At 43.2% G+C, this 12148-nt stretch overlaps 1 protein-coding gene across 1 annotated transcript in view; it reads left to right on the forward strand.

The window, feature by feature from the left end:
- Positions 1-12148, forward strand: part of LOC311050480 (protein diaphanous homolog 3-like) — a 380395-nt gene that overhangs the window by 201301 nt on the left and 166946 nt on the right. The window contains exons 18-19 of the mRNA XM_084064564.1: positions 2937-2969; positions 8110-8205. Of these exons, the coding sequence (XP_083920690.1) occupies positions 2937-2969; positions 8110-8205 (129 nt within the window). The remainder of the gene's footprint in view (positions 1-2936; positions 2970-8109; positions 8206-12148) is intronic.

Raw genomic sequence — 12148 nt, forward strand, 5'->3', positions numbered from 1 at the left:
TGGTCTGAACGCGGGGGCAGGCAATCTAATTAGCTGATTTAGCTGATAACGCCTCATGTAGCTCTGGGAGAGAGAGTCGCTGTGTGTGTGTCTGTGTGAGTAAGTGTTCAGTGTGATCGCTATCTCTCTCTGCTATACCTCTCAGATAGAGATGGATGCACTACGTGCAGTATTAAGTGAGGGTGATTCGTGGATTATGTGGCCCGGCCAAGCATGCTTATATACACAGGGGTAAGGTGTCTGTGTGCATGTGTGTGTAAGTGTGAAACAGATGAGTTTCTTTGAGGCTATAACTCATGATGAGTAGATCAATACCGCAACTTAGTGCGGTGAGACAGGGCTATTTTTTCTTTTAAAGCTTCCTCCCTCATATGTATCCCTTGTGTTGTCCAATTTTCAAGATGCCAACTCGGCCATATTTCCATTTGTATTTTAACTATGAATAAACACAAACTAAATTAGCCTAGTTTGGCAGGTCAATCATGATTAGTGCTGCTTCTTTCCCTGCATCTCTGCTTTTAATTTAATAGGGTTGAGATATAAATTAGACACTGAACAGATTCACTCAAGTGTGTGTGTGTGTGTGTGTGTGTGTGTGTGTGTGTGTGTGTGTGTGTGTGTGTGTGTGTGTGTGTGTGTGTGTGTGTGTGTGTGTGTGTGTGTGTGTGTGTGTGTGTGTGTGTGTGTGTGTGTGTGTGTGTGTGTGTGTGGGTGGAGGGGCGTTGCTATTAAAGTATTTCTCACAACACTCCTTCAATAATTCCTTAATTTATCAGTCGGTGGTACTGTACCATCTGTCTGACATTTCTTCTGAAATCTAAACATCTACCATCGGCTTTTTTCTGTCAGTGTTAAATACTATGTATTTATTCATTCCACCTGCCTCATCATGTTTGTCCGCTCGCCGTCAATACAGTACAGTGGTAATAGCAATCCTAGTATAAATATGTGAAATCTCTGCGTGTGTGTGTGTGTGTGTGTGTGTGTGTGTGTGTGTGTGTGTGTGTGTGTGTGTGTGTGTGTGTGTGTGTGTGTGTGTGTGTGTGTGTGTGTGTGTGTGTGTGTGTGTGTGTGTGTGTGTGAGTGTACCTGTCCTTATATGCCAGCGGCAGTGGTTCAGGGGTAGAGTGGCCAGTAGAGCGGGCCGGATGGAAGCCGTGAGGTTTCCAGTTCGATCCCGGGCTCCCCCAGAGTTAGTGTCGAAGTGTCCTTGAGCAAGACACTGAACCCCTAATTGCTCCCGATGAGCAGGTTGGTGCCCTGCATGGTTTCCTCCGCCATCGGTGTATGAATGTGTGTGTGAATGTAATGCACAATCTATGTAAAGCGCTTTGGATAAAAAAGCGCTATATAAATGCACCATTTATCTCCATATAAGGGCATAAAAGGGACAAGGACGAATAGATACAGAGATCTCTATACATATACATAAAAGGGACAGAGATGGACGGACGGTTGAGTAATAATGATAATAACTTGAAAGGTGTGCTCCCTAGAGTGCAGGCCTCCGCCAGACCGACCCAGAACACTCAAAAAGTGTGTTTTGAAGAAAACACAAAACGGTAGAACATTTAGTAAGGCACAAATGGCCAGGGCATGCAATGGCCTGTTTGTGTCAAGATCCAAGGAATCCAGGAACATTTGTGACCGTAGGTCCTACGGTTCAAGAGTTATAGGACCAAAACGTGAAGCGGCCTGTTATAGCGGCACCATGAGGCCGATTTTAAAACCATTTTGGTTTTGTTTCACGCCGATCAATCAAACGTGCCATAGATTTGCCGCGCACAGGCACACTGATGGAAGGACACAGGTTGCCAGATCTGCTTATTATAATTTCCCCGCAAGATTTTATTTGAAATTAGCCAATCTACAAGCTCACAACGCGTCGCATCGCGACGCGTTGTGAGCTTGTAGATCTGCTATTTTCAAATAGCTGATGTATATGTTAAAGTGCTCATGTGGCCCATAGTCGCTTCTTTTGGGCTGGTTTTCCTAGACCTGGTTGCTTGTTTCTCTCACATAATCTGGCAACGCTGGGAAGGACATGAGCGGAAACATAGTTTCCGGTGCTTTGGCTGTCTGTGCCTTAGGCCATCCGGCCTGGTGGAGACAGTATTGATCAGGGTCCCCACGGTCATGAAATTCCTGGAAATATTTTGAAATTAAAAAAAAAAAAATCCAGTACTGGAAAAGGTTTGAAATTGATCAAACATCATCAAAGGTCCTGGAATTGATCAAGGGTCCTGGAAAAATATTTGGCTATGCATTGTTATTGGCTATTGATTTTGTTAAAACAAAACATTTTCATAAACATGAATAATATTACACGAAATATGTAACATAAGTAGTTTTTCGCCGAACGGGCTGTGTGACGGCAGCCTAATGTATGTCTCAAACTTTATTTTTGCTACACTGCCTATCTTTGGGCATTGTACATAGGAGTAAGAGACACATTATTGCGCCGAATGATTGTTATATAGGCCTGGAAATTGGGCTAAATATTCTGGAAAAGTTTTGGAAATTCATTGCTAAAAATGTGTGGGGACCCTGATTGATATGGGTGTAACTGAAAATAAGTTGGCGTATGATGCTGATAAGCTGCTGTTTGTTTGATTGAGATGAGCTGCTTAATTGGTTTTATATGTGGTATTGAAATGTCAGGGAAATGGAGCTAAAATGTCATTTCTCTTAGATTTGAGAACAGGGTTTCCAAAGTAACATTTATAATTTAGCCATTTAGCAGTCATTCTTATCCACGGTAACACGCTTTGTTGTTTGTTTTCTTCTCTCAGTGATAAAACCTTCCTTTTATCCATTTAAGAAATTCTACTTGTTATGTCCTTGTCATTTGTTATTACGTACCTGTTTCCAAGTCAACCAGTGTTTTCCATGTTTCTTGTTGTTTGTGTCTCGTACCTCTTCTCACTCTCTACAAGACTGTGAGGAGAGTGTTCCAGCTGAAGAGCCATGTAAGTCCATGGGTAGCTCTTGTGTGTGTTCAGTGTTTGTGTGTTTGTTTGGTATCAGTGTGGTTTGTAGCTGTACACTGTACAATCCTCCATAGTGTTAGTTTAACTCTGAGAGGGTACACATGTTTAATTTGTACACTCTGAGTTAAATGAACACTGTGTGTGTGTGTGTGTGTGTGTGTGTGTGTGTGTGTGTGTGTGTGTGTGTGTGTGTGTGTGTGTGTGTGTGTGTGTGTGTGTGTGTGTGTGTGTGTGTGTGTGTGTGTGTGTGTGTGTGTGTGTGTGTGTGTGCACACTCAGACATGCTAGCCCACTTCTTCACTGTTTTAATTAGGGATGGTGTTGTTTGGAAGGAGTCCAGGCCCAAGTGGAAGAGCAGAACTTCCTTTGCTGTTGCAGATGAATCCCTGGATGCATGTGTTGTTGTCCACTCTCTTGACGTCTCTTCTCCTCTCGTCTCTTCTCCTCTCGTCTCCTCTCCTCTCCTCTCCTCTCCTCTCCTCTCCTCTCCTCTCCTCTCCTCTCCTCTCCTCTCCTCTCCTCTGGTCTCCTCTAATGATCCTGGCTTCTCCTTCTGTAACTCCAGCGCTCCTCTCTCGCCTCGCCACACACCATAATTAGAACACCAGACAATTACCCAGGGTCCTCTTGGGATGCACATTTTGTTCTCTTAATCTGGTGTCTTAAATAATTAAAACCAACAATGAACTCCCTTCTCCAGTGTTCTCCCTTTCTCCTTTCTGTTAGTGTTGTTCAGGAGGTTCATACTCAGATGTCTGTGTGTGTGTGTGTGTGTGTGTGTGTGTGTGTGTGTGTGTGTGTGTGTGTGTGTGTGTGTGTGTGTGTGTGTGTGTGTGTGTGTGTGTGTGTGTGTGTGTGTGTGTGTGTGTGTGTGTGTGTGTGTGTGAATTGATCTCCAGCCCCTACTACTCCAACCCACTACCACCAACACCACCTGACCCACACACAATGACCTCTGACCCATAGACAGATCTGTTATTGCCTGTAACCTCTCACATGCTACGTGTGTGTGTGTGTGTGTGTGTGTGTGTGTGTGTGTGTGTGTGTGTGTGTGTGTGTGTGTGTGTGTGTGTGTGTGTGTGTGTGTGTGTGTGTGTGTGTGTGTGTGTGTGTGTGTGTGTGTGTGTGTGTGTGTGTGTGTGTGTGTGTGTGTGTTGTGGTGGCCTCGCCCACACCCCCTGGCTGTGTCTGAAATCACTCCCTACTATATAGTGAGTAAGAGGGGGAAACAAATCAAACATCTAATATTGATTATACCATTTTGTTGTGTTGTCCAATTGTATAGCAATAATTATTATACCTTATACAGTGGACTCATCTTATCATGAAAAGCAAGGTCAAACGAGTAGCCTGAGATCCAGCCTGCTTCACTACGTTTGGTGTAATTATTTTTCCTCACTTCGCTACTCAGTCTGGAAAGCCTCCTATATCCAAAGGAGGCGGGACATGCCATACGGCTGAAAACGAGCCTTGGCTTCTGATTGGTCTGTGGTTGCGGGGTGGTCCAAAAACACCAGTGTGATCGTTGTGATTCATTTGAACAACGTCCAATCGGCAACGACGTTGACTACGTAACACATGTGGTTCCGGTGTAGTTCTGCAAAGCGTCAAACAGTGGTGGAAAAAGTACTCAAATGTTTTACTTAAGTAAAAGTATCAATACTGCAATGTAGAAGTATTGGTATCAAAATATACTTACCAAAAGTGCTAAAATGTTTGAAAATAGCCTATAAAATAGGACTAAAGTGGTTCATGTAGGTTTCATAATGTAATAATTCATATCTGCAAAGTAACTAGTAACTAAAGTTTTCAAATAATCGTAGTGGAGCAAAAGTAAAATATTTGTCTCTGAGATGTAGTGGAGTAGAAGTAAAAGTATTGAAAGTTGGAAATACTCCAGTAAAGTAAAATTACCTCAAAATTGTACTTGAGTAAATGTACCTCGTTACTTTACACCACATGGAGTCAAAAAGAAGGCTTTCCAGACTGAGAAACAGAAGTGAGAAAAAAAATCACACCCTGTGTGAAGGAAGCGGTGCCTTTGGGGCGGGCCTTAACTCATTTCAATGCGTCCCTATTGGTGGTCTGAGTCCACTTACCAAATTTGTACTTTGGAGCATGCTGCAAACTGGAATGATGGCTGTTTAAAGCCCAGCCAATGGGCAGACAGAGGGGGCGGGGCTTAAGTAATGACAGTTAGTCCCTATTGCTGGCTTTAGTCCATGTACAAAATTTGTACTCCATAGCATGCTGCGAACTTGAGTTATGGCTGTTTGAAGGCCAGCCAATGGGAAGACAGAGGGGGCGGGGCTTCAGCAATTCATGCTGGTCCCTATTGGTGGTCTAAGTCCACATACCAAATGTGGACTTGGTGGCATGCTGCAAACTGGAGTTATAGCTGTTTAAAATCCCGTGCTCATCCCGTGCTCATACGGGCGCGGGGGGTCCCTGGACCCCTCTTTGATAACTTCATCAATTCATGCTCGTGCCTATTGGTGGTCTAAGTCCACATACCAAATGTGGACTTGGTGGCATGCTGCAAACTGGAGTTATAGCTGTTTAAAATCCCGTGCTCATCCCGTGCTCATACGGGCGCGGGGGGTCCCTGGACCCCTCTTTGATAACTTCATCAATTCATGCTCGTGCCTATTGGTGGTCTAAGTCCACATACCAAATGTGGATTTGGTGGCATGCTGCAAACTGGAGTTATAGCTGTTTAAAATCCCGTGCTCATCCCGTGCTCATACGGGCGCTGGGGGTCCCTGGACCCCTTTTTGATAACGTCATCAATTCATGCTCGTCCCTATTGGTGGTCTAAGTCCACATACCAAATTTGGACTTGGTGGCATGCTGCAAACTGAAGTTATAGCTGTTTGCTTCTTTGCCGTGCTCATCCCGTGCTGAAACCGCCGGACGGACGGACGGACGGACGGACGGACGGACATACAAAAGTCAAAAGTCAAGTGTAGAGCGGTTGGCACCGCTAAAAATGCGCCAAACGTAGTGAAGCAGGCTGTATCCCAGGCTAACAAACGATGGTCATTGTCACAAACCCTATTCCATCATCCATCAGTGCTGAAAGAAAAAGGCAGACCTTTATCTGACACACAACAGCAACGATGTCATTAAACCCATTAAGACCCGAAACCGATTTCTACAAAATATCTTCTAAATCCCAACAGTTTTCTGAAAAACGTATGTTTCTATATCAGTGGTTCTCAAACTTTTTCATGTCAAGGACCCCCAAAATGATATGTATTTGACCGCGGACCCCATCTCAAAATATGTTGTTCCAGTGTACCCCTAGACGCAAATACTTGAGTTATAAATGTTCGCTTTAAAAGAATATAAATATATTAATTTGCACACATTTTCTAGATTTTTTCAAAAATAGCAGATCTACAAGCTCGTAGCGCGGCACTCGGTGCCGCGCTACGAGCTTGTATATCTGCTATTTTTGAATAGCCAAAGTGTAAAATCATGCTTTTTAGCTCAAATGAAAAAGTGACACAGATGATTCTTCAGCTCTTAATGGATTTTAACATCATGAGTATTTTGTTTCTTTTTTTGGGCAGATGAGTTCACTGTATATGGCTAGACCTCTACATAGAGCTCCCTGGAGGAGGTAGTAGTGAGTGAGTGAGTGAGCGAGTGTTTTTTCGGACACAGCCAGTGTGTGTGTGCGTCAGTGATGTGATCACAGTGCTTTGCCTTTAATCCCTTTCTCCATGCCAGGCTGGAAGCGTAACATCCTGTTACCAGCAGACTGCTGCATACTGCTCACTTGGATGAACTCTCACACACACACACGCACGCACGCACGCACGCACACACACACGCACACGCACACGCACACGCACACAGACACACACACACACACACACACACACACACACACACACACACACACACACACACACACACAGACACAGACACACACATAAAAACACACAGATGTTTGTTTTGTGAGTTTACACCAGTGTATCTCAAACTTTTTCATGTCAAGGACCCCCAAATTTGACACTTAGTAGCCCGCGGACCCCCATTTGAAAAAGGATATACCAGGGACCCCCATAAGAGAAGATTTATACGGCTCTAGCAGTGATTCTCAACCATTTTAATGTCAAGGACCCCCGGTTTGACATGCATTAGGCTACGGACATCATCTCTGGGATCCCAATTTATGTTGTAAGATCAATGTTAATTTAACTCTGAGTGTACAAATGGACCTGTTAGGGTCCATTTGGTTCCATTTGTACACTCTCAGAGTTCCAGACCCGTATGGGTCCATTTGGTTCACTATCCATCATTTAGCTGCGGACCCCCTGAAACTCCCTCAAGGACCCCTGAGGGAGTTCCCGGACCCCGCTTTGAGAACCAATGGTTTAAGCAGTGTATAATTTCTGCATAATGATGACATCGTCAGCGGTCCGCTGGGGTCTGACCCTCCTCTCCTCCCCCCCTCTGGAGCGTTTATTAACACCCAGAAACTTCTGCAAAACGACACCCTGCCCTCCCATCCGCTTTTCCTTTTTTTCCTCTCTCGACCAGGAGTTTGACACCGGGTGGGAGGAGAGCGAGCGAGTGAAAATGAATGAATTCCCCTGATGTGGCGTGCGTTCATGTATAGTTCACTGTGTTTTGCATGTGTTTAACCTATTAAGACCTGGAACGCATCTTTGTCAAGTTGTTTTATTATTTTACACTTTGGCTATTCAAAAATAGCAGATCTACAAGCTCATAGCACGGCACCGAGTGCCGTGCTATGAGCTTGTAGATCTGCTATTTTTGAAAAATTGTGAAAATGTGTGCAAATCTTTGAATATATATATTTTTAAAGCGAACATTTGTAACTCAAATGTTTGCTTCTGGGGGTCCCTAGAACAAAATATTTTGATGGGGGTCCGTGGCCAAATACATATAATTTTGGGGGTCCTTGACATGAAAAAGATTGAGCACCACTGATATAGAAACATACGTTTTTTTCAGAAAACTGTTGGGATTTAGGAGACATTTGTAAAATCGGCTTCAGGTCTTAATGGGTTAATGTGTAAATAGCGACGTGATGGTTTGTGTGTGTGTTGAATCATCACACCTGTAATGTATTCCCCATCATCAGCCAAGAGAGAAGAGGAAGACGTGGAGGAGAAGAGATCGCTGAAGAAGAGAATCAAAGAACTCAAGGTGCTCGATGCCAAGATGGCACAGAATCTATGTAAGTATCTCCTCTCCTCTCCAGTTGTCTACCCCTCCTCCTCCTCCTCTCCTCATAGAAAAAGCCACGGTACGTTTGAAGTGACACAGTATTTATTATCACTTTTGTGTACATATAAATGCTGTGTACGTACATTAATATTACCATGACATGCCACAGTCTCGGCTTATACCATGTTCTTTGCATACATATTGCATTTATTTGCTGTACAGAATGTAGACAGTGTGAAACATGAACAGTATGAAGGCACCAAATAAAAGTGTTTCCCCCTGTAAAAAATAACAGAGAAAAACAAATACAGGTTTAATACATAACTGAGACGAAACTCATTTTGAAACTTTCTCTCACTTCTCTCTCTCTCTCTCTCTCTCTCTCTCTCTCTCTCTCTCTCTCTCTCTCTCTCTCTCTCTCTCTCTCTCTCTCTCCGTAAGAGCAGAGAAGTGTTGATTCTATATTGTCTCTCTCAATTTCTCATTCTCTCTTTTCACTTTCTCACTGTCCTACAGTATGTTTACACACACACACACACACACACACACACACACACACACACACACACACACACACACACACACACACACACACACACACACAAGACCCTTAGAGACATTGGCATTAATGAGGATCTAGCTGACCTCTCGAGCGATACTAGACCTTAGCACCCCATTGGCCTACATCACACGAAGATGTGTCTTTAATCAGCCTATAGTAAAAGAGATGAATGCAGCTGAAACTCTACTGCTGGAATAGCAATAGAGCGGGCCATTGATGTGTGCCTCCATATAAGATGGAGTCTAAAAGCTGTGACATGGAATTCTTAGATATCCCAATAGATGAACTTGTGTAGATGCTTTTAGATGTGTTATTTATGACTGTAGCTGCTACATTTCTCTCAGAGGAGTGTAATTAGTCACCCAGGGGCAGGCGGATTTCAGCCAACACTGTAGTGCATTGGTTCTCAAAGTGGGGTCCGGGGACCCCCAGGGGTACTTGAGGGGGTTCCAGGGGGTCCCCAGCTAAATGATGGACAGGGACTAAATGGACCCTTATGGGTCTGTAACTCTGAGAGTGTACAAATGGAACCAAATGGACCCGTTAGGGTCCATTTGGTTCCATTTGTACACTCTCAGAGTTAAATTAACATTGATTTTACAATATGAATTGGGGTCCCAGAGACATACATGCCATTAAATGGGGGTCTGTAGCCCTAATGCATGTCAAACTGGGGGTCTTTGAAATTAAAATGGTTGAAAATCATTGCTAGAGAGCCGTAAAAATCTTCTATTATGGGGGTCCCTGGCTTATCTTTTCAAATGGGGGTCCGCGGGCTAATAAATGTCTATTTGGGGGTCCTTGGCACGAAAAAGTTTGAGAACCACTGCTGTAGTGCACTCTGAGATCTGTCAGCAGCCAATGAGAGCGTGAGTCACATGGGGGCGCGGCTGCACACAGGCAGTGCACACAATACTGCACACAGACGGACACACACACACACACAACCCGAGCACGGTTTCATAGTAAGCTCCACTTGCGCGGAGGCGCGCCTCCTTCCGCTGCGTTCGCAATCACGCTACTAGTACTACAGTACTCGTTGATATTAAATGTATGCATGTGTATACATTTGTATAGAATCATAACGAACGTACCTGCTGCCACGCAGGTGTACTGCGTGACGCAATGAAGCAATTAACACGGTCAGGCTCTGTGGCATGTTTACAATTTCCGAACAGGTCCAGTTGACCTTGATTTCTGATCAAGATGGCAAGAGAAAAGGCTCTAAGAGACTATGAAAAAGGATTCATTATTGTGGGCACAGATGGCGGTAGCCTCAGTCAGAAAAGGCTGCTCAACTGGCTAGTGTTTCCATAGGAACAGCCACTATAAAGTGACATCTGCATTTCAGTCGAGGGAGAGATGGATAAGTAAATAGAAAGTGTGGTCAAAATGCTCGCATTTGATGACCGTGATGTTTGTGCATGAGTGCAATATGTATGGAAAGCCGGAGTGCGCCGACTGTTACCCAGGTGACTGAGAATGTCAATGCCGGATGTGATCAGACTGTCTCAGCGAGAGCTGTGATGGGTAGAGAGAGGTAGAACGGAGGTAACACAGGCGTTAGTCCTTTCACATTTGGAGTACTGTATGCAGGGGCGTCACGGCCATTCACTATTTTAAAAAAAAGTGACATTAAATCGGTAAAATCAGGCAAAAATAAGAATTAAATAACCTAACCCTAACCCTAAAACCGAAATAAAGTAATCAAAACACCGGGGAAAAACTAATAAAATACGCCCAACAAACTTTTTAGATTTTTTGAAAATACAAAGTACGTTTACATTTGACAGTTACAAATGTTCGCTTGAAAAAATATATATTCAAAGATTTGTAAAACTTTTCACAATTCTTCAAAAATAGCAGATCTACAAGCTCATAGCGCGGCACTCGGTGCCACGCTATGAGCTTGTATATCTGCTATTTTTGAATAGCCAAAGTGCATCCCCCCACCTTCTGAGAGCCTGTGACGTCCCTGACTGTATGGTTGTGTGGTCCTCTGCTGCTAAAGTGGATATAAGAAAACTCCAGCTAGCACAAAATAGAGCTGCAATATTAGCACTGTATTGCTCTTCTAAAACTAATGTTACAAGGATGCACCACAGTTCTGGCAATGTTAACTGTTGAGGCTAAGTTAACATCAAGTCTACATCTAACATTTTCCAGAAATGCAATTATTGAGGGGAAGCCAGATTTCTTCAGAGATCAATTATTTAATGCAGGTCTAAAACATAGATATCGAACAAGACCGGTAAAGCTCAGGGTGTTTGGAACTTCCAAAACCAAAGTCAGAAGTTAGGGGGCGGCCATAGCTGAGTGGTTAGTGAGCCCGCCTAGGGAGCCAGAGGCCCTGGTTGCCCCAGGTACGATTCCAGGCCAGGCCAGCAAAGTGTTGATGAAATGAAATTTGTCCCTGAGCAAGACTCTTAACCCCTAATTGCTCACAGGCCCTCATTGGAAACAAAACCGCAAGGACTTTCATGAACGGAGCTGTTAAAGGAATTATTATATAGTACTTTAAAAAACAGTTATTTATAGAGACACCCAACAATGGAACTCATTATCCGCAAATATTAGAGCAAATATGTATTCAAAAAATCTATTAAACAGATATTAATGAGAGAGATCACACAATTAGAATGATCAATATGTTTCTGTACATGATGTTTAACCAATGCTCCTGTAGTGTCTATATCATTGGCATTTTAATGTAGCTTAGTTTTGGACTGACAAGTGTCAGTTGTTGTTTGTATGTATATTGTATGTTGTTTTATGTTGTGATGTTTTATGTGGACCCCTAGACTAGTGACCGTGGCAGCGGAAGCTAATGGGGATCAGAATAAAGAATAAAGAATAAAGAGAGGGAGATTATAGCAGGGTGCCAGTGCATAAACCCCTCATTACAGAGACAAATGAGAATTCAGTGGTGCAAAAGCCATAGGCACTGGTCTAAAGATGTGTTGAAAGTAAAAAAAAATGATATGGTCAGGATGAGTCATCCATCGCCATGTTCTCTCCACAAGTGGGCGAGAGCATGTGTGACGCAAAACCTAGAGAGCCGAAGACACAGGCCTGAACACTTGACCCCTACAGTGGGGGGGGGGGGGGGGGTGCCGCGCTATGCACCGAGTGCCGCGCTATGATCTTGTAGATCTGCTATTTTCTTTTTTAAATCGTGAAAATGTGTGCACATCTTTAGTTTAAATATATATATATATATATATATATATATATATATATATATATATATATATATATATATATATATATATATATATATATATATATATATATATATATACTTGTTTAAAGCGAAAGTTTTAAACTTTTTTTTTTACTTATGTTGCTATATTATCAATGGTTTTCAAACTTTTTTCTTGTCAAGGACCCC

Source organism: Gymnoscopelus microlampas (genome assembly GCF_963454915.1).
Source record: "Gymnoscopelus microlampas genome assembly, chromosome: 1".
NCBI classification, from domain to species: domain Eukaryota; kingdom Metazoa; phylum Chordata; class Actinopteri; order Myctophiformes; family Myctophidae; genus Gymnoscopelus; species Gymnoscopelus microlampas.